This window comes from Larus michahellis, chromosome Z (assembly GCF_964199755.1).
Source record: "Larus michahellis chromosome Z, bLarMic1.1, whole genome shotgun sequence".
Taxonomy (NCBI): Eukaryota; Metazoa; Chordata; class Aves; order Charadriiformes; family Laridae; genus Larus; species Larus michahellis.
This window is the reverse complement of record NC_133930.1, coordinates 43,481,854-43,506,893: the sequence shown is the minus strand read 5'-3', so window position 1 is coordinate 43,506,893 and position 25,040 is coordinate 43,481,854. Positions and strand designations below refer to the sequence as shown.

At 40.2% G+C, this 25,040-nt stretch overlaps 1 protein-coding gene across 8 annotated transcripts in view; it reads right to left on the bottom strand.

Moving 5' to 3' along the window:
• Positions 1 to 25,040, bottom strand: part of NTRK2 (neurotrophic receptor tyrosine kinase 2) — a 206,380-nt gene that overhangs the window by 174,616 nt on the left and 6,724 nt on the right. For all 8 annotated transcript variants that reach the window (XM_074571083.1, XM_074571082.1, XM_074571084.1 and 5 more), the window contains exons 2-5: positions 13,335 to 13,409; positions 13,026 to 13,097; positions 5,970 to 6,038; positions 3,220 to 3,374 (exon numbers count right to left, since the gene is read on the bottom strand). In XM_074571083.1, coding sequence (XP_074427184.1) covers positions 3,220 to 3,374; positions 5,970 to 6,038; positions 13,026 to 13,097; positions 13,335 to 13,409 — 371 coding nt within the window. The remainder of the gene's footprint in view (positions 1 to 3,219; positions 3,375 to 5,969; positions 6,039 to 13,025; positions 13,098 to 13,334; positions 13,410 to 25,040) is intronic.

Genomic DNA, 25,040 nt, shown 5'->3' with positions numbered 1-25,040 from the left:
ACTGAAGTGCCAAAGTCCCCGCAGCCTGATGGACTTTTGAGTGACCCTACCCCAGGCATGGGACATGCCTCACTTCCAAGGACTTAATACACCAGTGACAATTGCCACCAGAGCTTACAGAAGTAGTAATAAGAACAAAGTGTTTACTTATTAGCTCTCTTTCTTCATTTTCTAATGCTATGTATCAGGTGGAAACAAAAAAAAAAAAAGAGGATGGTCTGTGTGGTGATGCTGTCCATGTTGTACCAACAACAAGCAAATGCTGTGAAAACAGCAAAACTAAACAGCACCATTCCTCTAGACAGAAGGCTCTACTAATACTACTGTGGTAAATGCATCTTAAAAACCTGTGACAGAGTAATTAAGTGTAAATTTCAAGCTTAAAAGAATCTGAGAATTTTCATCATACATAAATACATTTCAAATGCAGTTGAAAAAATAATTCTGCAAACATCGTAACAATTGATTGACACCTTTAATATTGCAGCTGGAAAGGATCTTCCAGATAGTAAGCATACCCGACTTTGAACCTCAAGAAAAGAGGCCTCTAAATTGCAACCAGCCTTTAATCAGCAAATTAATGAATACTTCTACCATATAAACAATAAGTACCAAAAAACTTTGCTAATTTTCACATCAATTATCCACAAACCAAAGCCTTATGATCAAGAAACCACAGTGGCCTCTTCCAACTTCCCAGCAAAAGATTTATTAACAGCACACAGTAGCGAGACGTCCTATTACCAAGACATTTACCACGTACTGTACAGGCCACTTACTATAATATTATGAAGTAATTAATAACACCTGCACACAAAGAAGAGAGTATGTTTGCTTAGTTTCTAAATAAAAAAAAATTAACAAACCAGAGATGGGATGAAACCATTTCATTAGCAGAGAAAATTAGAACATGTTTTATTAACGAAATTCAAAGGCCTGCATGCCCAAAAAATTCTCTTGACATCAAAAAGAGCTAAAAAGGTCAAGTAGCTCAGGAAAAAAAAAATCACACATGTCAAAAGCTTAATTCTTCTATTTCAGTTCTACCTATTAGCCTCTCACAAAGTTCTGGAAATGAAATAAACCAGCTACATCAGCGGGTTTTTTTTAAATTAAGTCTTGTCCTTTTAAACACAGAAAAATATCTGCAGAGATACTGAAAGCAAGCCGTGCATTGGATCTTTCAGACATCTTGCAGAACAGAGCCCATGCTCACTGAGACAGCCATTCTCTTCATCTGGGTTTCTCTATTCTATGCCTAGGAAAAGGCTGTGTTGACATCTTTATTAAAACCTATGTCCTGCATTGGTTCATTTTGAAAAAGGTAAATTAAGGGGAAGAAAAACGCACTAAAACAATAGAAAAAAAAGGAAAAAAATCCAATTATGTAAAGTTTAGTGAGTTCAGTGATATTTGGACCCTGTAAACTAATATAAATAATTTGCAGACATGTGCTCACATCCACTTCAGCAAAACATACACTTCTCTTACGGAAATTCCACATACTGCAATTTCCAATCTGAATGTCGTATATACATTTCCTCCTCCTCTTCCTCCTCTAGTTGTAAGTGACACCTTCCTTTGTCATGGCAAGTATTTTAGTCAAGATATGTTCACAGGATGCATGCATGTGTACACACACATGTACCTACACAGCATCCAGAGGTCAGAGACAAGTCTGTTGCAGACTGAAGATGGTCAAGAACTCAGGAGAAATAATGTCTCATTGGTTTAATTCCGGGTATTTAACATCAAAACTTTTCAAAAGAAAATCCTAGCTACCTTGTAGCTTCCAGCTGTGCCAGCCAGGAATGTTACAAAAGACTATGCTGGAGTTCCTGGTTTGTAGTAATGAATCTCAGTCCACCAGGAGACCTTTCTACACCCAGCAGATTAATCTACTTTCTAGTCCATCCAGCTGGAGAGATGATTGGATCCGTTTACCTCATCTTGGTATCATCTCCCACTTCACGTAAATCAGGACCTGCAGCACACAAGACCAACTGTGCAGCTCGCAAGACCCCCTAAATAGGTTGCTTTTTTTTTGGATTGCACCAGATACTAGTATATTTTTTGTCATGAGTACACCACCACACCTCGCCCCAGCAGGACGCTGGACACAAGACCAACAGCATGATATGTGGGCATAAAATGCATTACTGCCATTAAACGCCTCACATGTTGGGTCTGCAGCAGGTCCCCTCCATGGCAGCTCCTCACTGGCAGCTGCTGTCAAGGGTGCAACAACCTCCATATAAGCGGACGAGAAAAGGACACTCAATTTTGCCCATTGAGTGTTCCTCCTGCTATTGACCTTCACTTACAGCCTTTCCAATCCAAATTAGCCCTCCATGAGGATACCCTTGCTCCCTTTCCATTTTGCCTGCCTCCTGCTGGGCACCCCAGCTCCCTGCTCTGCAAACGAACTCCAGAGTCCAGCAGGTCTCACGTTGTGTCAGAAACACCCAGTCTCTGCCCCTCCTACACACAGCACGAAAAATCTCTTCAACTAGTGGCTGAAACCTTTCCCCAGCTGTGCCAGGGCCATATACAGGCAACAAAGTTGTATACAAAAAAAGTAAAGGGATGGCCTTATTGTTACATCATTTTTCCCCTATGTCCAGATCCATATAATGTCACTGAAAACAATATGCTGCAAAATGAGACAGACCTGAGCTTGTTATGACTCTTTTACATAGCTTTTACAAGTGAACTCACTAGAATTTTATCTGTGTGAAGAACAGAGCTATTGCTAATTTGTGTCTATTAGCAGTTAGTTCTAAATTTTCTTCCTATGGTTCTAGCACTGCAGTTAGTATTTTTGAAGGAAAATAAAGACTTCATGCGTCATAAATACCTGAAAAAAATTCAAGAAGGTACAATTTTGTGTCTGTTGAGCTTGGAAGCACTACTATTTAGTTTAACAAAGGCACATGCATCTTATATAATTCTTGTGTGTTATCTACAGTTGGTGTTCTGTTTCCTCCACTTGAGTAATGGTACATCCTTAAAGGATCAAGGAAAAAAAAAAAAGCTTTACTGACGCTCCCAGAATTATTCCATGTGGGCTGAAAGGCAACTGAGCGGTTAATATCTCCACTGAAACCTTTTCCTTTAACAGCACTGTTGTCATCCTGATAGGCATCTTGGAAAAAAAGCATGTTTGTTTTTCCTGTCTCATAACAATTTAGCAGTAATTTTATTTTACAAGAGTATTACCGCAGTTCGGAACCTTCATATCCAGCAAGGCTGTCCTCTTGTTGTTGTCATCTATGCAATATAAATCCTGAGTTTCTGTGTAAAACTTGGTCTCTTGAAATTTCTTGATCCACATAATTTCACAGGAACACTTGAATGGATTGTCCACCAATATCCTATAGCAAAAAAAACCTAGTTTATTCAGAATGCAGAATATGTCGTGCATGTGGAAAAAAATGAGGGGCAGGGGGATTCCAAGCACTCAGCTGAGTAAAAGTGGAAGTTGAACCCTTTAGTTAAGAAAGATAAGAAATACAACCTTAGTAACCTCAGTGCAATACAAGCTGCAAGTGGATAATAGTTTCCAGGTAGAGAATGAAGCTCACTTTTGCACCAAGAATCCAGACCATCATAGACCAGACAGATCACACACGGGGCTCAACGACTACCTCCAATTCACTGGTGTAAATCAGGAGCACGTGGGGAACTGGGCTTTCCACAAAGCTCCATTTTATTTCATAAAAGTCAAGCAAAGATCAGAATTCCTCTCTTCTACACTTGACTCTCTGCCCAGTTACCTCAGCAATATCATGCCAGAAATGTTTTATTACTGTGAGGTGGTAAATCCTTTACAGAGTCAAACAGCCATGGATTACAGGCAAGCTCTAATAAACTCTAACCATAGAAAAGGATTTTACCTAACCTTCAAAACTCATGCACTACAACACTCTAGAAAATCCCAGAGTAAAACACTAGGTGATGTCACGAAGAAAAACTAACCAAAAAAATGGCCCTGAAACAGAAATGTATCATCTAGCTATACAGTATGCTGCACAGAATTTAAATGACAGGTTAATAAACTTAGCGAATTCTAGTTTTAAAATTTAATAAATCTACACAACAATGTAATACAATAATGTCCAGGTAAAATATGAGCAGAAACATTCCAGCATCTACATAAGAAGTAACACAGTGTTCTTTTTTTCTCCTACAGGCATAGATGAGATCCAATAAAGCGTGTGCAACTGACTGTTTAAGGCATCTCATTACAAGGAGAACAATTCTTCTTAACAAAATTTCACAGGTTTTTTCCATGCATAGAAACCAAACTCAAGTTGCTTACAGAATCCATGCTCAGAAATGCCTTCTGAGGTCATGAAGCACGCGAATCACAACAACCTCAGCTTATCAGAGCTGTAACCTGTTCCCCCAAAAGCCACCTGCAGATCTTTGAGGCTTAACAGCTGCAGGGATCACTCTTGCATGTCTCTGAAAGAGCACTTTGTATTCACAGAAGCAATCTGCTGGACTTTAACACCACCACAGCATGGACAAGACTTGCTTGTGCAAGACAGAGCATGAACATTAGGATCCCTTAAGTGAAAACATACAACATGCATATTCAAAACAGCAAGATTTACTTCGTATCTTCTGTTTCAACATTTAGGTTCCCCATAAAAGAGAAATTTCTCTTGACCGGTGGCTGAGCAGTCCTCCTCTTCCACTGTTTTATTTTGTGTTAAACCCACCAAGGGAGTCAGACACATCACAGGCAGGATGCTGGACACAGGCATGATGTCAGTCCACATAGATTTGTGGGAAAGAGCAAATCTGACCTAGTAAAAGCAAACTACATGTCTTTATCTTGCTTGCTGTAATTTTACAGCTGAAGCTTGTTCTAAACAGTTTGTTCTAAAAGAAGAAGCCTTTCCAAACAGCATCTTCTTCTCTACAATACCTGAGGAATATCTCCTATTTCACCCTATCCTGAACTTTTCATCCCTTTATGTTTTTATTTACAAGAGTGCTAACATACAGCAATGGGAGTGCTCTGCAACTACCTAGTCTCTCCATCAGAGCTCGGCGACCGACACATGACGAAGGAAAATTCCAGTGAGTAATGTTCCCTGGGCTGTAAAGAAAATTATTATACCAACTTAATTATCAACAAACCAATACCTAAGGGGCATAATCTCTTTTTGTGGCACTGGGATTTGCTCATTTCATTTCTCACATGCTGAAGTGCACCAGAAGAGGTCAAGCATTGCAAGGCTGGTGTTGCAATTCTTGGGCTGGTGTTTTAGCCAACTGCTGACTTTGCTCTGAGCTCCAGGAGAGCAATCTTTCCCTCCTCTGCAGCCCCAGCCCTCCCAAAGCTCCTGCAGGCTCTCCGCAGACCCATATATTAGCAAAGAACCCAGAAGATGACCAAAATTTTGGAATGTATACTAATACAGAAATTCTGTTTGATGGAACAGAGGATACAAATGTAATATTGAAACAATCTACAAATAAATGTTTACCAGTGTTTCATTACCAAATGATTATATGAAGTATAATGCAACTCAAAGAATTTGAGAAAATAAAAATATTTTTCAATAGCCAACCATAAGTATAGCAGCTGTGGGGCCAATGTAAGAATATGAGAGAGGATTCATTTGAAGATCTGTAGAAGGCTGTGTTTTCACTAGTTCAAAAATTTAATACAAACATCAGTAGTTTTGTGGGAAGTAATCCCACAATAAAATATTTTAAAGCTGAAGGGAAGAGGCTATTTTGACCTCTACATTGTTTTAAAAGACACAGTTGACCTTCTTGAAGCCCTGGAATGAAAATCTCTCTGTATTTAAGTGTCCGGCATTGTTGCTTTGTTTGGAGCAGAATTTACTCCTAATCATTGATGGACCTCTACCTTCAACAGAACAAACTGCAAAGTCTTGTTCTTCCATTCCGGCTAAAAATAAACTTTATTTTAAGAAATGACAACTTACAGATCAGACAAACCCAGATGGCGAAAAGGCTTCTTGGACAAACTTGAGAGCTTGTTTCTGGATAAATTGCTATGGGAAAAGAGAAAGATTGTATTAATTAGAATTGCTGCTTCTTACACTGAAAATATAGTTTGTGTCTCAAAAAAATTAAGAACTCAAATGAGCTCTAAAAAGGCCCTTATTCCTTTGACTTCAGTTGTAAAGAAATGGTGCTCAGTCTCGTTTTATGGTGTGATGAGTTTCAACGGTTTGAATCCAGTCTGCATCTAAAGTCAAACACATTCAAAATCAAACTCAGCAGGGGTCAACAATATTTTCACTTTCAGCACTTCTGTTCACTGCAGCAAAGCAGCAGAATCAATTGTGTTTCAAAAGTATTTTGTAAAGTCCAGGTGTTAATTACATGCTCAATTTATTCATAAGTGAAATGGGTGTATCCCTTTCTTTGATGCTGCACCAAACTCTGTACTCGCATAAGCCCTCCTCACATGCTAGCACACATCCACATCACAGCGTTTTTGTTATTCTTTTCAAATTGCATGTACAATATGCACCCACATGGAAGATCAAAAGGAAAACTGTAAAATGCCTATATTGGGCTTTTTCATGTCAATTAAGCATTTACGGTTTCCAGTGGTAATTAAGTGAAAGGTCCTCTCCCATTATGCAGAGCAAATAAATGTTCATCTGAATTAGAAATACTCCTCCCCTCCCAGGCTTACAAAATTGCCTTCTCCACCCCATAGCAAAATAACGCTGCTTTTCTACAGTCTTATCAGTCCACCAATTAAAGACAGTGAGAGCAGTAAACTGTATAACTGCCAGCAGTACAGTGCAAATCAGTGTTATGAGCCAAAATACCACATGAGTTTTATGTGGTATTATAAAGGCGCCATAGGGGCTCCATAGTTAAAGTTGCATTGCATTTAAAACCAGGGATTAAATATCTTTTTTTTCCCCCCCCCGACTCAAGAACGCAGTGTTTACTTCCCAAACTTTCAGTCCTTGATCTCCGAGTACAAGAGACATTACAAGTTGGATCTCCTACAAACATTCAGAACAGAACCTATTTACTGAATTTCCTTGTTGATTCCTTCTGGCAAACAACAGCCTGACATTTGCAAATTATCCAGTCCTAATGTGTGAGAACAAAACAGATGAGGTACTATTTCATCAGTCAGGTTAACTGGACTGCCCTACGGAAGATGCTGGTAAAAATCTCTCGTGGACCCTGATTGGATATATAAGAATTTAAGTAGAATTTGCATACAGGACAGGAGTCCTGTTTCAGTAAAAACTGACACTATGATTTTTTCCCTAATATATATAAGCAGTATGTTAGGAGGTTGAAAGAAAGAAGCTGAATTGTCATACAGACTTGGGCTTTTGTCTCCAACACCAAGGCAATGTGAAGCACATCAAACCCCATCCCTCCATGGGCAACTCTTCACTCGCCATGCAGAAAAACCCCTCCAGCTCTGACACTGCTGAGCAGCACACGCAGATGCCCCTGTGGTATTACCAAACAAGGCATGCACCTGCTTCTCTTACCTGCACAGCAACCAAATGCCGCCTTTCCTGAAAGACAACCAGATATACAATCGGCTTTAGCTGCAGACAGATGCCCATGCCACGTGTCTCCTGGTTTTCACACAGCAGAGGACCCCGCTCTTCCATATCAGGAGGACTCCCTCACCATCAGACAACAGGTTCCTCAGGGAAATCTCTGTCCAGCTGAAGCCTTTTAATATGTGTGATCTTCCATGGCACCCTAATGGAAGAGCCCAGGCCCAAGCTCTGATTCCAGACCAGGGCACATCAAAGGGGATTTGAAACCCTCTACCACCAATACCTTCTAATGCATCAAAATAGAAATCTGAAAATGGGGCACAAACATCTTACATAAGAGCCTCTGCCATCCTCTGAGATAGTAGTTCTCTATTTTTTATTTTACGAAAATAATACCTGAAAAATTAAATTTTCAAGAATATCTTAAAAACATGAAGACTGACTCTAGGAGAGGGTTTGCTGTTAGTAACCCAGCATGGACTTAACAGCCCACCCACTTTGCAGGCAGGACTGAAGTCCCGTCTTTCCTAAAGATTTCCTCCTGGCTGCTTATGTGTTTTCTTGCTCAACCTACTCATGCTCATCTAACTCATCCCATCTCTTTGTGAGGCGCTGAGCTGCCTGCTGCAGAGCTATGAACTCTATCAGACTGCAGACTGTGCGAATCAGGCACTGCCACAGCTGTATCTTGTCATTTAGCCTCAGGCCAGTTATTGCTTTTGGAGGATCATTGCAAACCTTTATGCAGAAGAATAGCCCTCGCTTGTTTAGATTCATAAGCCAGACCGCCCAAATGTCACCAGGCATGTTACTTTCTGAACACTTTGTGCAGGGATCAATGAGTCCACGTGAGCCAGTGAAAAAATGTGACTGATAATTTAAGTAAAACTATCAAAAGAATAGTCGGTTTTGTTTTTAACAATTGCAGTTTTGAAAAATCAAAAGCACCTTGATAGCTTTAATTGCCTTTTCAGATTTTTACCAGTTGTGCCTGATACGCACCACGGAAAGGAAGTAAGAACAGTAAGAAAAATAAAGAAAAATTCTTGTGCCTATACTCTTGATCATAGGTTGAAACATTTAGTGCCATTTGTAGTCTTTTCTCCCTTCAACATTTTTCAAGTTGACAAGTAATTCAACAGAGATTTTTCAGACCACTGTTACCTATCTATCACCTTAAGCGATACTTAGACAGTAAATTTAATGTTATACATATTTTTCACAAACTGAGCACTTTATATTGATTATAGAGACGCTTAGTGCAGTCCCTTTAATCCATGTTAAGTGAAAAAATCACAATCAGGCTTATTATGGAGTAGTTAAGGACCACGCTTACACTTCCATGGAAAGAGAATATAAATTAGTTCCCCAGTTCAGCTACACACAAAAAGATCACGGTGAGAAGCCCAAAGAACACCCATTTCAGGTTCTAAAGCCTTAAAAAAAGTAATAATAAACACTACGTCTGGAGTACACAGCCTGCTTCCAAAGCTACACCTAGAGAGAGGATGCAAATTCAATCAAAAGCATGCAGAATTTTACATACAAACTTCAACCCCACTTGAAACTTCCTAGTCCTCATTCAGCTAAAAGCAAATCTGTGGCAATGCGAGGAATGCAAAAGCAGCCTGAGAAGCTGCATAAATATTCACACAGCTAGCAATACAGGCACAGCTCTACCGCCTATAGTGCTCCTGGCAAGGGGATGCAAGAAGAAAGACGAGGTAACCAAACTAAGGAGAACTGGGGGGAAGTGGTGAAGAAGTGGCTATTTTGCTATGCTCAGTCTCCCTCCACAGGCAACTGCCTGCTCTGCCTATGGCTGGAGCCAGCCCTGTGTGCAAGCAAGGGAAAATCTGCAGCAAGGTCTCAAATGGTTTCATTTTGCTGCCCTACCTAAATCCAAACAGTGTAGAGATACAAACACATCTTAGAGCTCTATATATACTACACTCACAAATCTATGATTCAGCGATGCAATTATACACAGCCTGGCATGTAACAACAGCCATTTTTTAATGTTTTTGGAAATATGCGCTTCCTGTGAAATGTATTTTTATGTTTAAAGGTACTGACAGCATACCATGCACATGTATTAACACAGGTCCATTAAAATTACTGTTAGCAGAAGATAAGCATATAAATTACAGCACTACTAAACTAGGACTGTTTAATAGCTTGTTAAATGCGACTGTTGACTAATTCAAGTCTAAGATCAATGAGAATACCATAATTAGATGAGAAAGGCTATGAATGACATTTAAGTAATATCCATTAGAGCGTTTATTTTCCTGTTATTACGCAAATCTTCGCATCATCCATAACTCTAGAAAGGTATTTGGGCTACAGAAGTTTGGCCAAGAAAATAAGGTAATGACAAAAAAGGGCTTAAGGAAATGTGTGTTAATAAGTTCCTTATAATCTGATATTCTTATATGATTCATAAAGTAAATACTACATTCGTATGATAAAGCTCCTTAACTACATCAGAAGATTTTTCATAGAAGAAAAAGAAAACTGTAATAGTATCACTAGCAAAATTAAAGTTTATACAGTTACAGCAGTCTTCAGAAAAGCGTTTGGAGTTTTTGTTTTCTTTTTGGAATAGTTACATACTGTTGTTTCAAAACAAAATGCAAGACTTCTCAAAGACCTGTACTCAGAGGTTACTCTTGCAAAGTAAAATGATTTCAGCTCTTAATAGTTTTCACTGTCCCAACCACAACAGGGGATGCACTTCATTCCCAGTGCAGTCAACAGGAGTTTTATTGCTGATGACAACAAGCAGTGATTCACTGGGGCTTTCAGAAACATTTTAGCGTGCATCAAGACTTCCCAGAGAAAATAAACAAATGCATTCTTTGCAGGAAAAATAGATCAGCCTCAGCAAAAAACGTCTCCATACTTACTGCTCTGTCACGTGCATGTATAAAGCGGGTGGTGCCACTCAATATTTTCCATCTTATCTGGGCTTATCCTGTGACTGCTAACACTACTAAATCCCCACCAAAAGAAAACACAGTAGGATACTGGATAAGCTCCTCGTTCATAACATAAGTATTCTGGATCAGGATTTCATGTACATCAACCAAACAGATGTCAGACAGCCCAATTTGTTTCTAACAAGCAGCTTTATGAACTACAGATCTAGTACAGCCTGCTTACCAACAGATACGTATTCCACGTTTGACTGTGTGCTCCAGCTGAAGCTCTTCCTGTAGATGAGGTATTTTAAAGACATCTTGTCCATGTGGATTCTGTAGTGCCTAGCAGGTCATATATGCACTACAACACTTTTCCTTTAAGTGGGAACTCTAATAGGGTCTCCCTGTTCTGTCCAACAATCAGTTTTCAGAAAACCTTTTTACCTGTATAAGTTTTGGTTAGAAGCAGCCACTGGGGACAGAGTCACTTTGTGACTGCACAAACCCCGTTTACCTAAGGCAATAGGCCAAAAAGCCTATCAAGAGCATCCCATCAACTGGGATCTCAGTTACCTTTTGCAGTGTCTACTTGCCCATACAGGTGGGAAGGTCTTCCAAACACCTATTTAACTTGCTTCAAATTAAACTCATTATTTCCCACTCTGTACTCACAGTCATGAAGAGAACTAATTGCTCTCCTCATCATAATTGCTCTGTGTTTAAACATAAAAAGATGTATGTTCCTTTTCAGTCTTCTCTTTATTGGACTAAACATATGCAGCCTCTGAGTCTCCTCAAATTATTTGCTTTACATGCCCCTTATAGCTCTTCTCTGTAGTATCTTTCAAGATGGGTAGATTCAACGTCCTAATGTATTTACAGTATTCCGACAGACGTCTTCCCAGCAGCTAAGGTAACAGAGAAAAGATGTAAAAATCTAACATAAAATTCCTTTTGATCCCAGACTGAATTTTCTTTGTTCTGCTGCATTACGCTGAGATTCTGTCCCACCACAGCCACTAAATCTTTCTCTGCAAATGTGCCTCTCAGGCAGTAAGTTCATATTGCACAATTCCACAGCCAGTGCATATGCACTTGACTTTATGGAATTTCATCTTTTACAGCCATAATTCACCGAGCAATTGTTACAGAGGAAAACTCAAGAATTCACTCTAGAAGATACTTCCCTTACATCGCCAACTAATTACTGAAATAGTAAAAGCTATTTACTTTATTAATGACTATATGAAGTAATATGTAAGCCTCATAGGTTGACACAATCTGGTTCACACTCCTCTCGTGACTCTTCCACATTAAGAACAGCAGTTATTGTTTAGGCAGATAAGGACATTCACATCCACTTCCTTACACGAATTAGTTGCCATTCTTTGGAAAACACAGGTGCAGAGTTTCGTTAGCAAAGCTATCAGCTCTGTGCACAGTTCAACCATTCTTCCATATTATAAGGAAGATAATTCATTGAAATATGGAAGAACCTTACAAGCCCAAGGCTTGGCTTCATGTCTTCCTGATCTCACTAGGACTTTAACAAAAGCAAGAGGTTAAGTGCTAAATATATCTAACAAAGACGGATGGACCGAAACACATACCTGAATATGTGGCCAAAACAAGGTACGTGTGAGGAACTGAGCCCCTCACACAACCTCAGTGTTTTGTAGTAGTGCCACAGTTTTCCATGTAAGTAGCAGAGCGAGCTACTCCGTGACTGTCCCACCAAAAGGTACTATAGTCCTTCAGAGACATGCACTTATACTAAAAAGAAACACAGTCTTTCGTTTTAGCTGATCATTTTCTCTCTGTACTTTTATAAAGAACTTGCTCAGTTCAGCCTTTGTTAAATCTAAAGTGTAAGTAATCTAGAAAAACACAGTGAAAAGGTGCACAGGCATGAACTTTTCTTCCTGAAGTTCATAAACCATAAATTGTGTTTGGGTGTGAAAGTAACTTCATTCTTACATTCTGTTTGGGTGCATTAGTTCAGGTCTTGAGTGAGCTTCCAAAGTGAGTCTTCTGATCATCCCCACTTACAGGACTTAAGTTCACAGTCATGCCACAGTCTCCCAGATTAGACATGCTCCATGCAGGCACTGACTGCACTGCAGCTGCTAAATATATTCAGCCCACTGAATCAGACTAGAGCTAGTCAAACCCATGTCACTGAGTGTAATGCATAGGGTTATATGCATCATACCCTCGGCAACAAGCCAAGAGGGTCGCTCTTTGTGCTACACTACTTACCACAAAAGACACAGCCATAGTCCATTCTTAGATACAGTATAATTAACTGGACAGTCTTCTTACCATCCCACGTTATGTTCTTGTGATCTGCCGCCTCCTTACCGTACATGTTCTGTGTTCAGTCAGTTCCTTACCATACAAATCTTATTTAACGTCAATTAATGATGGAAGACGATTATAAGTCTGTTTTGTTAAAACAATTTATATGAAGGAAATGGTAAAAGAGGAAAATAAATTAACAACTAAATAAACTGACATGAGTTGGGCAGTTTTGACTTAGAAGGCAGATGCTATCCTTACTCACATGTATTGTAGGTTGACGTTTTTCACAAATGCCTGACGGGACACAAATCTTAAGCCTGAATCCACCACCGTCCTGTGAAAATACATAAAACTGTTAGAATATTTCATTTAATATATAATGGAAAGCATAATGATAATAATGGTTAAAATAAAAGTGTGGATGACATCTCAACAAGGCTGAACTGCAAGATCTACAACTGTCCTCTCTAACACCCAAAGTGAGGCCTACAGTCTGATGAGGTCTCTATTTGCTACTATACAAGAAATAAAGAAAAAAGAGCTTTATAAAATATGCATCCCATATACTCACAAATTTTTAAGTCCAACATAAAATCCAACTTCATTGTCATTGATACTCTCTAATTTTCGCTGGTTTGCGATGTAACTGTTGAAAAAGCAAGACAGAAAAAAGTATGAAAGTGCATCCTTCCATGGCTCTGACTGTTCAGAGATCAAGCACCGATGTCTGAAAGTCAGCACTGATTGCTGACCTATTACAATTAACACTAAGACGTAGTTAGAGCATCTGCAGAGTGAAAGTGTTCCTTAAAATCTTCCCCACCATTTAAATGGTACTTTGTGGGACAGGTCTGGAGAAGAAGCAGTTGAGTTTTACACAGGGGAAATGAAGCCTTGTTCATCAAGGAAGCAAGTCACCCTGAAGGCACAGTAAATAAAGCTGCATTACAGTGTCACCATTTTCCAGGACACACTTCCCTACCTCATGGATTTTACAACAGCAAAAGAGTCAACTTTAGTGGTGGTAGTGGAGCTACCCCCACTTACATTGAGGGGGGATCAGACTGCCCTAGTCTTTTCTCTCATGTTGTTAACTTAATCACTTGTTAAACTGATTTCCTCCCTGCCATAAAGTAGTTTCAATTCTATTTACAAAGTGTGGCAATAGGAAAAATGAGGAAAGGGAGGCTGTACTTCATGATGCTACATACACAAGCAAAAATTAAGAGAAGAGAAACTGTCATAGTAGATAAAAGCATTGAGTCCACTCAAATACCATGAATATCTGCCTGAACACCAAAAGGATGTGGGCATGCAAGCAGATCTTTTGTATTATCTTCATGTGAGATCTATGAATAACCAGTGACATCCCACAGACTGGAAACAAAAATGTTTTACAGGTAATGCATGGCATGATACATAATCTGTTACCTCTTCTGTAGCAAAAAAAGAAGTTTCATGATGCAAATCATGCAGTCTAGGAAGAAGAAATCAGTGAAAACTGCAATTCAAATGACATTATGGGCAGAAAAGTAAGCCTGGATGTAAGCAATGTCTTGCTAAAGAGTCCATGCATTTCAAAAGATAACCCCAGTCATAGAAAAACTTAAACAGAGATTGACCTGTATTTTCATGAGCATCCAGAACTAACCAAAGCTGCAGTTTTTCCTAAAAAGAAGGAGTCTTTCTTTGCTAGAATAAAACTTACCTTCATCTTAAGCATTTTTTTTTTATTTAAAGGAAATTATGATGAATTGGAAAGAAGGTGTATTGCTTTCCCAAAGACAACCCATCTACCTCAACTGGTGTGCTAGAGAAATTTGCTACGTGCCCACATCCCAACAGAAGCTTGAGTATCCTAAAAGTTGGGCTGGGCTTTCCTCCAAAGCTGCAAAGCTGACTTGGGCTATGCTCTTGCCAACTACCAGCAAAAGCAAAAAGTTTCCCCTAATGGGATTCATTGACCCTTGGGAAAAAGAAGGGCAGTAAAAATCCAATGCATGACACTAGACAAAACACATTACTACAGCATCATATGACACTAACTGCTCTGCAGGACTTCTTAGGATAAGATTAAAATGGTGTACCTGTTACAAGATAATAGAGTCCTTCATGTTTTGTGTTTCCTTCACTGGATTTTTTACGGCAATCTGATTTACCCTCTTGGGGTTTATTAATCTAATTTTTTGTTCATTGGTTGGTAAATTTACATATCTTGCCAAGTAAAAGCAATGAAGTTCATAAAAGGCTACCAATTTTTTCACCTGAGAGTCCTGCAAGTGAATGATCATGCTTCCTCTGAACATGCCCTTAAGAAGAACTCATGACTTAATTATCACCTTCGCTGTCACTTGGACTTCATCATGCTAAAATAAAGTTATGCAAGAGGTATCAATGATACCTTCCTCATCCTGCCCTCAGTGTTCACCCAACAAGAATTCTATCAAGACCAGATAGATACAAGGAAAATACAGAAAAGCAGGATTTGAGGAAAATAGACAAAGAAACACAGAGGAAGAAGAGACTCAGAAGAGTAAAAGAAAAGAAACTGATCAACCTCTTGTACTAGTTGAAGATTAAGCCATCAAAAAAACCTCTGACAAACACTGCCAGAACACAGATCCATCACTTAAACACACTTGTCACCCATCCAAATCTGACATTGCAATTTTAATCATAAAAACGTTTAACCAGAACCTCCCACTACAAGAAGCTCCAGAACTTGACATAACTTACAGTGTCATACAGAAATAAATTAGTGTATTACATCCTGTGGTAAGCCTCTGCCAGTGTAAAACAGCTCAGCGCTGCTGAAGTCAATGAATCTACCACAATTTACATCAGACAAGGATCTGAGTATGAGCACACAATCTATATAAAAAGATCAGTGTTGGTCCATTAGGGAACAAACCAAAAGGATGAAATTTGGGAAGAAGCAGTGGAATGAATTTATGATCTTTTCTTTCCTTCTCTTATTGCATCCCTTAAAAGAAAAGCGAGGGGAGCATGCTTTACATTGAGCTGGCGCTAGTCTCTTTATGGTGAATGACTTACGATTCCTAACTGAAAGAACCAAAAGAAATCACTGATTTTCCACAACCACACTTCGAGTAGGGACACAGAAGAAATTCTGGCTAAGTGCGACTAACTCAAAAAAATAACTGCTCTGCAATACATTTGTAAAAACACTCTCGGTACGGAACATGACAGTAAAGCAAATTTCATGCAGTTGGAAATCCTTGAAGGAAGAGTGGACAGATGTAATTTACCACAAGCAGGTCACGTTCCTCTTACACTTCCTTACTTGCTTAACAAGTCTGTTTTAAGTTAAGCCTTTGCACCTATTTCATAGCAGAGAGAAAGCAAGCAGTATGATGACTGTAGCTGTACACTGTAAAGGGAAGTTGTTCTTCTGTTTAATTTAGAGGGAGGTTTGAAATAAAACCTCTCCCTAACTGAAGTCTATTTTTACCTTCTTCGCAACTACTCTACCTTGATATTACTTATCATCAAACATTAATACTCTAAAAGCTCTGACTTGCAGTGGGCGACACTGAGAAAAGTAATTTGCCTGCCTGTCCTTAAGAATATCCACCCTGTTCTTTAACTGAACATTTTTATTGTAGCACAGAAGAAAAACATCCTGACTCATGGCTGGCTGAAGTCACGTGAGGAGCTTGGAAGCTCCCGCTGCACACCACAGCAGAACGCAGCACCGCCAGAGCCTGGCTGGATAGCACCCCGTCGGATCACACGTATCGGCTCACGAACAGCGATTGCCACCTCTAAACCAAACCCTCAGCTGCCTACAATACTATTCGCTCGATTATAATATAGCATTCTGCCTCTCCTTCAGTGAGTCATCAGTAAATAGTATTTGTTTTCAGGCCTTTAATTTCATCTCCCCTTTGTAAACTACTGATGAATTCTAATAAAGGCATTCAGAATCACACACCTACTGACGGCACATTGCAACCTACAATAACACGTTTATCTCAGCACACTCCAGCAGCTATTGAATAATGTCACACACTCATACTTCACCACTTCTGCAACATTCTGGAAATGATATTTTAAAATCCTATTGTAAAAGAGTTAACTCCTCCAAATAAGCTCTCCTTTAAGAGGGTGGTCTTCACTTCTGCTCTTCACACATATGAAAGACTATGGATACAAGCTGCCTAAGAGTAAAGCAACCTCTAGACTGCAAGAGCATCAAGAGAAAGCAGGTTTTGCTCTTTAAAGCAGTCTAGATTATTTTGTGCCTCGATACCTCAAAAAAAGGATTTCAGTCTAACTTTCAAATCTTTTCCTTAACCTGAAAAAAACTGGTCATGCCTTCCTAACTTACGTGATTTACTCTGTTTCCTCGGGATTAATATGTGCTAAGGTATACTGCTCCATTTGGAGCTATAAGGACATGCTGGAAAACTAGCTCGCACTAGTCTTAACAACATAGATGCAAGTAAACAACACTGTAATTCAGCTTGAGAAGTATTTCTGTTGCCAGAAAACTCCCTTTATGGGAAACATATTTTCTTAACACTCCAAAAAATAAATCAATTATATGTTTAGCTCTGGTTCATACAGCTGAGAAAAAAGTTTTTAAAATTAATAAACATTCCCTGGTGAAATGGTTCTGAACTTTGGGAAAACTTTACACTCCGAGTTCATTTTTCACTAAATCTTTAGGGAAAAGGCAGTACACTCCAGAGACTGAACTGTCAATAGATAAACTACCATTTAATGACAGATCACGTATGTCCCTAGTCTACACTACTGTGAGAGCTGTATGGTAATATCGACAATTAAACACTGCAAAGTTCCCTAGTGCTGTATTTTCTTACAAACTCAAATGTCAGACCAAGTTCATCAAACTTAGGGACATTTTCAACACACCTGGGCTGATTTATGGTTATGCATCAAAATCATGCAAAATTTGTAAGCTTGACACAATACTTGATGAAACTTGGCAGACACAAATGGGTTTCATTTGCAGCCCCTCTGAAAGCAAATTTAAAATAATGCTCGAGGGGTGTGAACTCACATAGTCTGAAAAGGAAGCATAGAGCTACACAACGTTGCATATCAGGAATGCCACGTTTCAGACAGATGTAGGGACCAATGATACAATCTCCGCTCAACCAAGAAATCTTTCTACACAGGACCAAGCTCCCCCTAGGAAGGAAACTCTAACAGCAAGCAATGAGTATGATACAGACACCTACAAGCGACTTGTTCTCTTAAGATATATTTTGCTGTCTCCATCTGGTACCATCAGTGCCAGATTTCATGAGGCCAACCTCAAGACACAGAACTTCTACCGCTAAAAGAGCATGCCGTAAACCGGGAAAAGAGGCAGTGTGTCAAGTTAGTCCACTGTGGACTTACCTAGGATTCACCAGTTTTACAAACAGGTGCTCCACTCCTTGGCTGTCTGGTGTCTCCTGACAAATTCTGAGCAAGTGCTGTAGTTGTATTTTTTTTTTTTGAGCAGTGAATCACTCTGTGAAAAACTGACTGCCGCTATCACAGGCTCCTTAAATCATCCTTGAGGGGTTTTTTTCCTCCCATTTAGAGTATTTAAACATGAGTCACAGAAGACTACAGGAGGTAGCTCTCCACGTGCAGTACAGTAGCTCTGGAGCTGACATAATTAACTCTGGGATCTTTCTTTACAGTCATGGACACATGTATTTTTTAAGCAAATCCTTCACTACCCATACCCAACATTGAGGTAGTGCACTATTCAGGGCGATCTGTAACTCAGCATCTCACAGCCAAGGTCACAGATCAGAGTTACCTTCGAGAATTCCCTGTTCTTGATGTGCGGCTGCATCAACTGCCAGGAGACAGCGGGGCCCAGACATTGTGCTCCGTGCCAATATACTATGCTTATCCAATTAGTAGTATCCAATTAGTAGCACACAGTTGCTGCTGGGAATTGCTTCTCCAAAGCCATCATCCTGAACAACTAGTGACAACACACCAGCTTAAAGCAGGAGAAAGTGGGAATTCACTGGAGATCCCAATCTTGTTTTGGCACTGCAGGAGCAAATCCATACTCTTGCTTATGACTACAACTCCCTGGGAAATGGAAAGCCCACGGTTTGCCAGCCAACCTTAGTTCCCTCTTTACAGTATGCAAACACGAAGGCAAAAGTAAAAATAAATGTCTGCAATGCAGAGTTTAAGGAAACAGCTACTATATTTGGAGGCAGGAAAAACGGAATATAATGCACCCTTGGGCTTACTTACGTTTCTGGTTTGGCTTCAAGGTGTTTGTTCTGTTCTCTTCAAATAGCACGCTACCAAATCAAGCAAAGTCTCAAGACATTACATGCAGCTTTCCAGATCTAAGATTCACGCCCTTGATGAGCTCCACCTTCGGAACCACTTTCCCCAAAACGCATGCAAAGCATCTTCTCCATTCGGAGACCTGTCCTCCACCTTTAGCTCCATGAGGTTCGTACATTTGATATTTCACCAAGAGATCAATTTTTGACATTGCTCCAGAGGACAATTGGTAGCTACCGTCTAGCTTGTCCTTAGCAAAGATAGGATAGATAGCATAGATAGTTTGGAAATGTTGATATTCCTTGATATAGTCAAAAAAAGTACCAGCTGGCCAGACAATAACCTATTTCTTCAGAAAGATATGTCTTAATCACTGACCTTATACTTATCTACAAACTATGTTTCATCCAGTGTGTATGAAATCATCTCTTCAGACTGTTAGGAAGAGGCATAAATTCCTGTACAGTCCCCTTATAATATATACACTAAAAATCACACATTAAATAACATACAAAAGGGGAGTACCGAATGTGGCTTTTCATTAGTTCTCAACAGAAAGCAGACATAAGATTAATCTTTTTTTAAAAAAAATATTTGGCTCACAAGGAAGAAAGGGCATCTCAAAGGAATGAATAAATACAAATAAATCTATGTGACATTTCTTTCTCCTACAGAACCACCTAGTGCAGTGACTCTTCAAAGACTAGCAACACAACCACCCTCTTTCTCAGCACTTCCATACACCACCTCTGTAGCCGTCACTGGCCTTGATGCAAATGAGAATGACAAAACTGTGCTGTTCCATAACAGCACAGTAAGATTGCTCCTAACCATCCTTTATATGCATCTTTTTAGGTCCCTCAGTGAATTAAAACATTAAAGCACCTCAGTTGATGCCAAAACCTTTGAATTCTCTTCTTTCCAGGCTCCCATGCTCAGACAGGGACTTAGTGGAAGGGACATCTTAAATGAGTTGCATATGCTTCAGAGTTAGATAAGCACTTGTTGACATAAATGAGTATGCTTCACAACATTTTAAGTCTTTTTCCTATCTTCAGGTTTTTACATATATACCCTGACTCTCTGATTCAACATAAGAAATTCCCTCTGAGGTCAGTTTTCCCTCCCACATACATTATTTTCACTGTTTGACATTAATAGTTGTCTTTATTCAGTTTAAAACTACAGGCTCTTGGAATGTCACATACTCTGTTCAATCTGCTCCAATATTCACTGGATCATCGAGATATATGTCTGTACCTGCTGCACCTGAGACAGTGCATGCTGTCTCATTCACTGCACGCAATACACCTCATGCCAAATACAGATCAAAATGTAGTACTTCCAAACGATGGACTGAAACTGCAAAACTTGATGCCATCTATCCAGGAAAATCCCTCTATATCCTGTTAATGCATTAAATTTGCTGAATAATTTGACTCCTGACATCCCAAACAATATTCCACCTTCCATAGCCAGCAAAAATTTTCCTTCTTCTGTTTTTATTTAAGTCTTGAGAGCCTACATATGGTCATAATCTCTACCCTTTTTCTCTGCAATTACTTCATGGAGAACCCAATCGGTAGATGTTTTTCCATTCTTCAAATGATACCATCTGCTGCTGTGGTTCACAATTGATTTCCTAGCTTCTTTCCTTGACCACAGATCTGTGTCTTCTCCAAGCATATCTTGTCTTTTCGTGGAAGACATACATGAATACATCTTCATATTATGCTACTGAAGCATTCCAAAACCGTTATAGGTTGTCTTTTTGACTTTCCATGATATTGACTCTCTTGATGTTCACCACACTCTTCTAGGCCCGGAACAGGTTACCACCTTCTGTATCATCAGCCTTACTATTTATATTTAACATTAGCATTTTTCAGGTAGCATTTCAACAGCATTAAAATTGCTTCTTTGCTAAAGCCTTTCAGAGGCACTCTTCACTCTTCCACATTTATGTGTTCTTCACAGTTCCCTATTCCACTTTCTTTTATCACATTTATTTCCATTCTGTTCTCTGTCTTGTACAGTCCATTTCTCCTCATTTTAATTGGCCAATCTTTTGAATTTATAGCTTCTTCCATCAGCACTCCTAAAAAAAGCACTTTCTCTTTACTTGAGGAATCCTGTTGTTCACTTAATATAAGTAGTTTCTTACTTGCACTGCATATATTAACATAGAAATGTGTTTATTACACTTCCTGCACATTTGTTGGTATACAGAGTATTTCTAATACTCGTGCTGACTGTCACATTGCTGCCACTGTTTCCATAACTTTCCATGTTTCTGTACTTGGCCAGTTCGATTTTTGGGAAATTCTCTCTTACGATGCAGGGGGACAATCAGAAGAGTGAAAGTGAGAAAAAAACCTCATGGGTTGAGATAAAGACAGTTTTAATAGGTAAAGAAAAAGCACGCACGCAAGCAAAGCAAAGCAAAACAAGGAATTCAATCACTGCCTCCCATGGGCAGGCAGGCGTTCAGCCATCCCCAGGAAAGCAGGGCTACATCATGCATAATGGTTACTTGGGAAGACAAATGCCATCACTCTAAATGTCCCCCCCTTCCTTCTTCTTCCCCAGCTTTGTATACTGAGCATAACATCAGATGGTATGGAATATCCCTTTGGTCAGCTGGGGTCAGCTGTCCTGGCTGTGTCTCCTCGCAGCTTCTTGTGCCCTCCCAGCCTGCTCACTGCCAGAGCGGTGTGAGGAGCAGAAAAGGGTTTGGTGGCTTAGCAACAACCAAAAACACCAGTGTGCTGTCACACTCTTCTCATCCCAAGTCCAAAACATAGCACTACACCAGCTGCTAGCAAAAAACTAACTCTGCCCCAGATGAAACCATGACATCAACTTTAGTTAAAAACTTACTCATGGATGTCTTTATTGGTATACTTTAGGAAAAGATACTCTTTTGTAAGCATTAATTTTCCATTTTAACATCATTTCAAGTCTTAGATCACATTCTCTACCATTTTTCCTTCAAGCTAAGCTTTCACCCTGCATTCACCTCTGTCACAAGGAGACATCTTTTGCTACAGTAGTCTTCAAATTTCTTCAGTATTTCTGCAAAGCTGCCTTCTCCTTACCCACCACTGCTTTCATAGCATTCTTCATTTACCTTTACAGCTTTTGACCCTGCCACTGCTTATGAGTAGAGTAATATTTTTCCGATCCGCCAGCCTGTTTCTCCTTACGGTTCTCACGACTACAGCACATCACTGCACGTGCCTTTCAGCACTCCTCCAACCTACGCACCTTTGCAGCACTCCCCCTGCCCCAGGGTGTGCGTGGTGAAGGCGACGTATTCACCTGCAATTATCCAAGCTCAAGCAGACATTTCAATGATACCTCCATTAGGACTCTCACCTCCTAAACCTTTTATTTCAGATATTCCCTGTGAAGTGCAAAACTGCTTCAAGTTAAACTGTGCAATACAAGTTGTAAGAACATGCAGAAGTGCTATACACCAGGCAAAAACTATGCAGACAACCAGACCAAGCAAACAGAAGGAACAACTGCCCTGTCTCCATGCAAACAGGAATGTCCTGGAGCGTTGCAAGAAATGTTCAGGGCAGGGAAGATCGACAGAGTCATTCTTCCATTCACACCCACCACCAGAACAAGTGGTATCTATTTCTGCAGCTGTGACACCTGGGTCCACATCCCCCAAATGGCACAGGCTCCAGGCAACAAGACAGTGGCTGCACACAAACATGGTCCGGGATCTGCAGTGATATCTGCAGAAGTAGTCTCCAGCACTAGTATTTTTCTGTTTAGGGGCCTTGATGTCACATGTGGATTTGCACCAATTCAAAATGTTTGTAAATCTATTTGAATATAACCTGAAAAGTTTAAAATTTTGTGCATATGTACAAATATGTGTGCAATACACAGTATTCAAAAGATACTTATATTGCTACCACTCTAAACTGTAAAATACTTCAGCATATGCTTAAGTACATTACATAGTCAGTCCCACAAAAACAACAGAACGGCTCCCAGCAGGAGGGTACAGTGTATGTGTTTACCAGGTGAAGATCACAGTATGCATAATGTGTTTGAAAACCTGTTTCTAAAATTTAGGAAGAGGCCAGACTGGATGGGGGGTAGGAGATTAACATGCAACAGACTATTCATCCACACAGCGGGGCGAGGGGGGCCGGGAAAAAATTTCACCTTCCTGAACTAGACCCATATTCACCAAATAGATTCATCTGTTTTTTTCTTTAAAAAAAAAAAAAAAAAAAAAGAAGACATGTCTGTGTGAGTGTCCTGGTTTGAGGGTAAAACAGAACCAACTTTCTGATCAGCAATTTTACTTCTTAGCTAGGCCTCTTCTAACTCTCTGAAATTAAGAGCATGTTGTGTCGAAAACGGTTCGTTCGGAGTGATAGGACAGTTTGTGCCAAGGAATGGTACGCAGAGAGGCTCTTGCTTATACTTATTGCTATAACAACCAAGGGCAGCTAATTTCGTCACTTGCCCCCGTGAAAGCGGAAAAGCACAGAGGGGTCCCACCTGCGGGGAGGAGCGGACAGGACAGGGGACCCAGAACTGACCGACAGGGGTATTCCATCCCATCTGCCCCAAGCTCAGTATAAAAGCTGAGGGATCAAAGGGTCAGCTCTCTTTCTTCAACGGCAGATGTCCGAGGAGGACCCTGCCTGTTCATCTGCCTCTGATCCCAATCCGTGTGTTCCTGACTCTGTCTGTGGAATCCAGTTCCCACCCATCACTGAGTCCACTCTGGGACTTCCCCGGTGCCTGCCGGTGACATCATCCTGGGAGCTTAGTACGGTTTTGTATATACTGTATCTATTTCATTATTTTCCTTTTTATCTTATTATTAATATTTCATTAAAGTAGTTTAGTTCCTTCTAAACTTGTAAATCTCTTTATTTCTCCTCCTCCTCTCCATGTGCGAGAGGTTGAGGGGGTGGAGCATCTGTCGCCGGCCATCGGCCAATTTGGCCAAAACCACGGCAGTCAGGTAGAAGACCACAGATTTGGAAGAATCTCCAGGACCACATTCAATTCCTTCCTCTCCTAAGGGAATGTGATCCCAGCCTCTCAGAAGGTATTGTACTATAAAGAAATCTCAGAGAGGTCAGTCTCAACCTTACCTGCTTGTGCTGTTTTAATTTTTGCCAGAATTGAACGCTCAGTGGAAGAGGAGCAGAACCCAGCTGTCTCACTACACAAATAAGCGTCACAGTCGCTTAGCTAAACAGTCTGTCCTGCTCTCTGACCCAAAAGCACATTTTAATACTCCATGCCAAGTAAGGCAACTCAGACAGGAAGAACCCAGGCAAGCCCACATCTGTACACCATACAGGACAATAGTTAAGATGCTGACATGCAAGACCTTGGTTCAGACCCATGCTCTGCTTCAAGCAGAGCAGCTCCCCACATGCATTGCTGAAATGGTTCATCTGGGACCACACAAACATCTTACCTCACAGCGTGACCCTGCTAGCTAAAAGGACAGTCTTGCTTTTTCCACTCATCCCAGTAAAATGAGTCCCCAAGGTTTTCTTATACTCAGTGGAGAGAGAAGAGGATGCCTCCATTGGGTAATTTGCAGTAGGAACCTAATATAGCCTCCTGAATCACTTCCTCTGGAGAAGCCAGCTCTCCATTGCTGGCCGGAGAGCAGCCAGCTGAGTTAAGTGCCTTTGCTGCACTGTTCATTGGTACAGAGTTGCCAGATTTTAAATGCTGAAGCCTGGGACAGTCCCAGACATGACTGGCAAGTCCAGTGCATGATACCCATAGCACATGCTGTAAAAAGTCGCCAAGTTCATGCCCAGTTAACTCTGACATGCCCAGTATGTGCACATGATTTATCTGTGTGTGCTCGCTGTGCCATCTGGCATTCAGAAAATCAGACAGTTGTTACAAAAGAATGGGAAAAGTCACGTCCAATACACTTTTCATATGGAATTCCACATCTGATAGTGCAATGTGG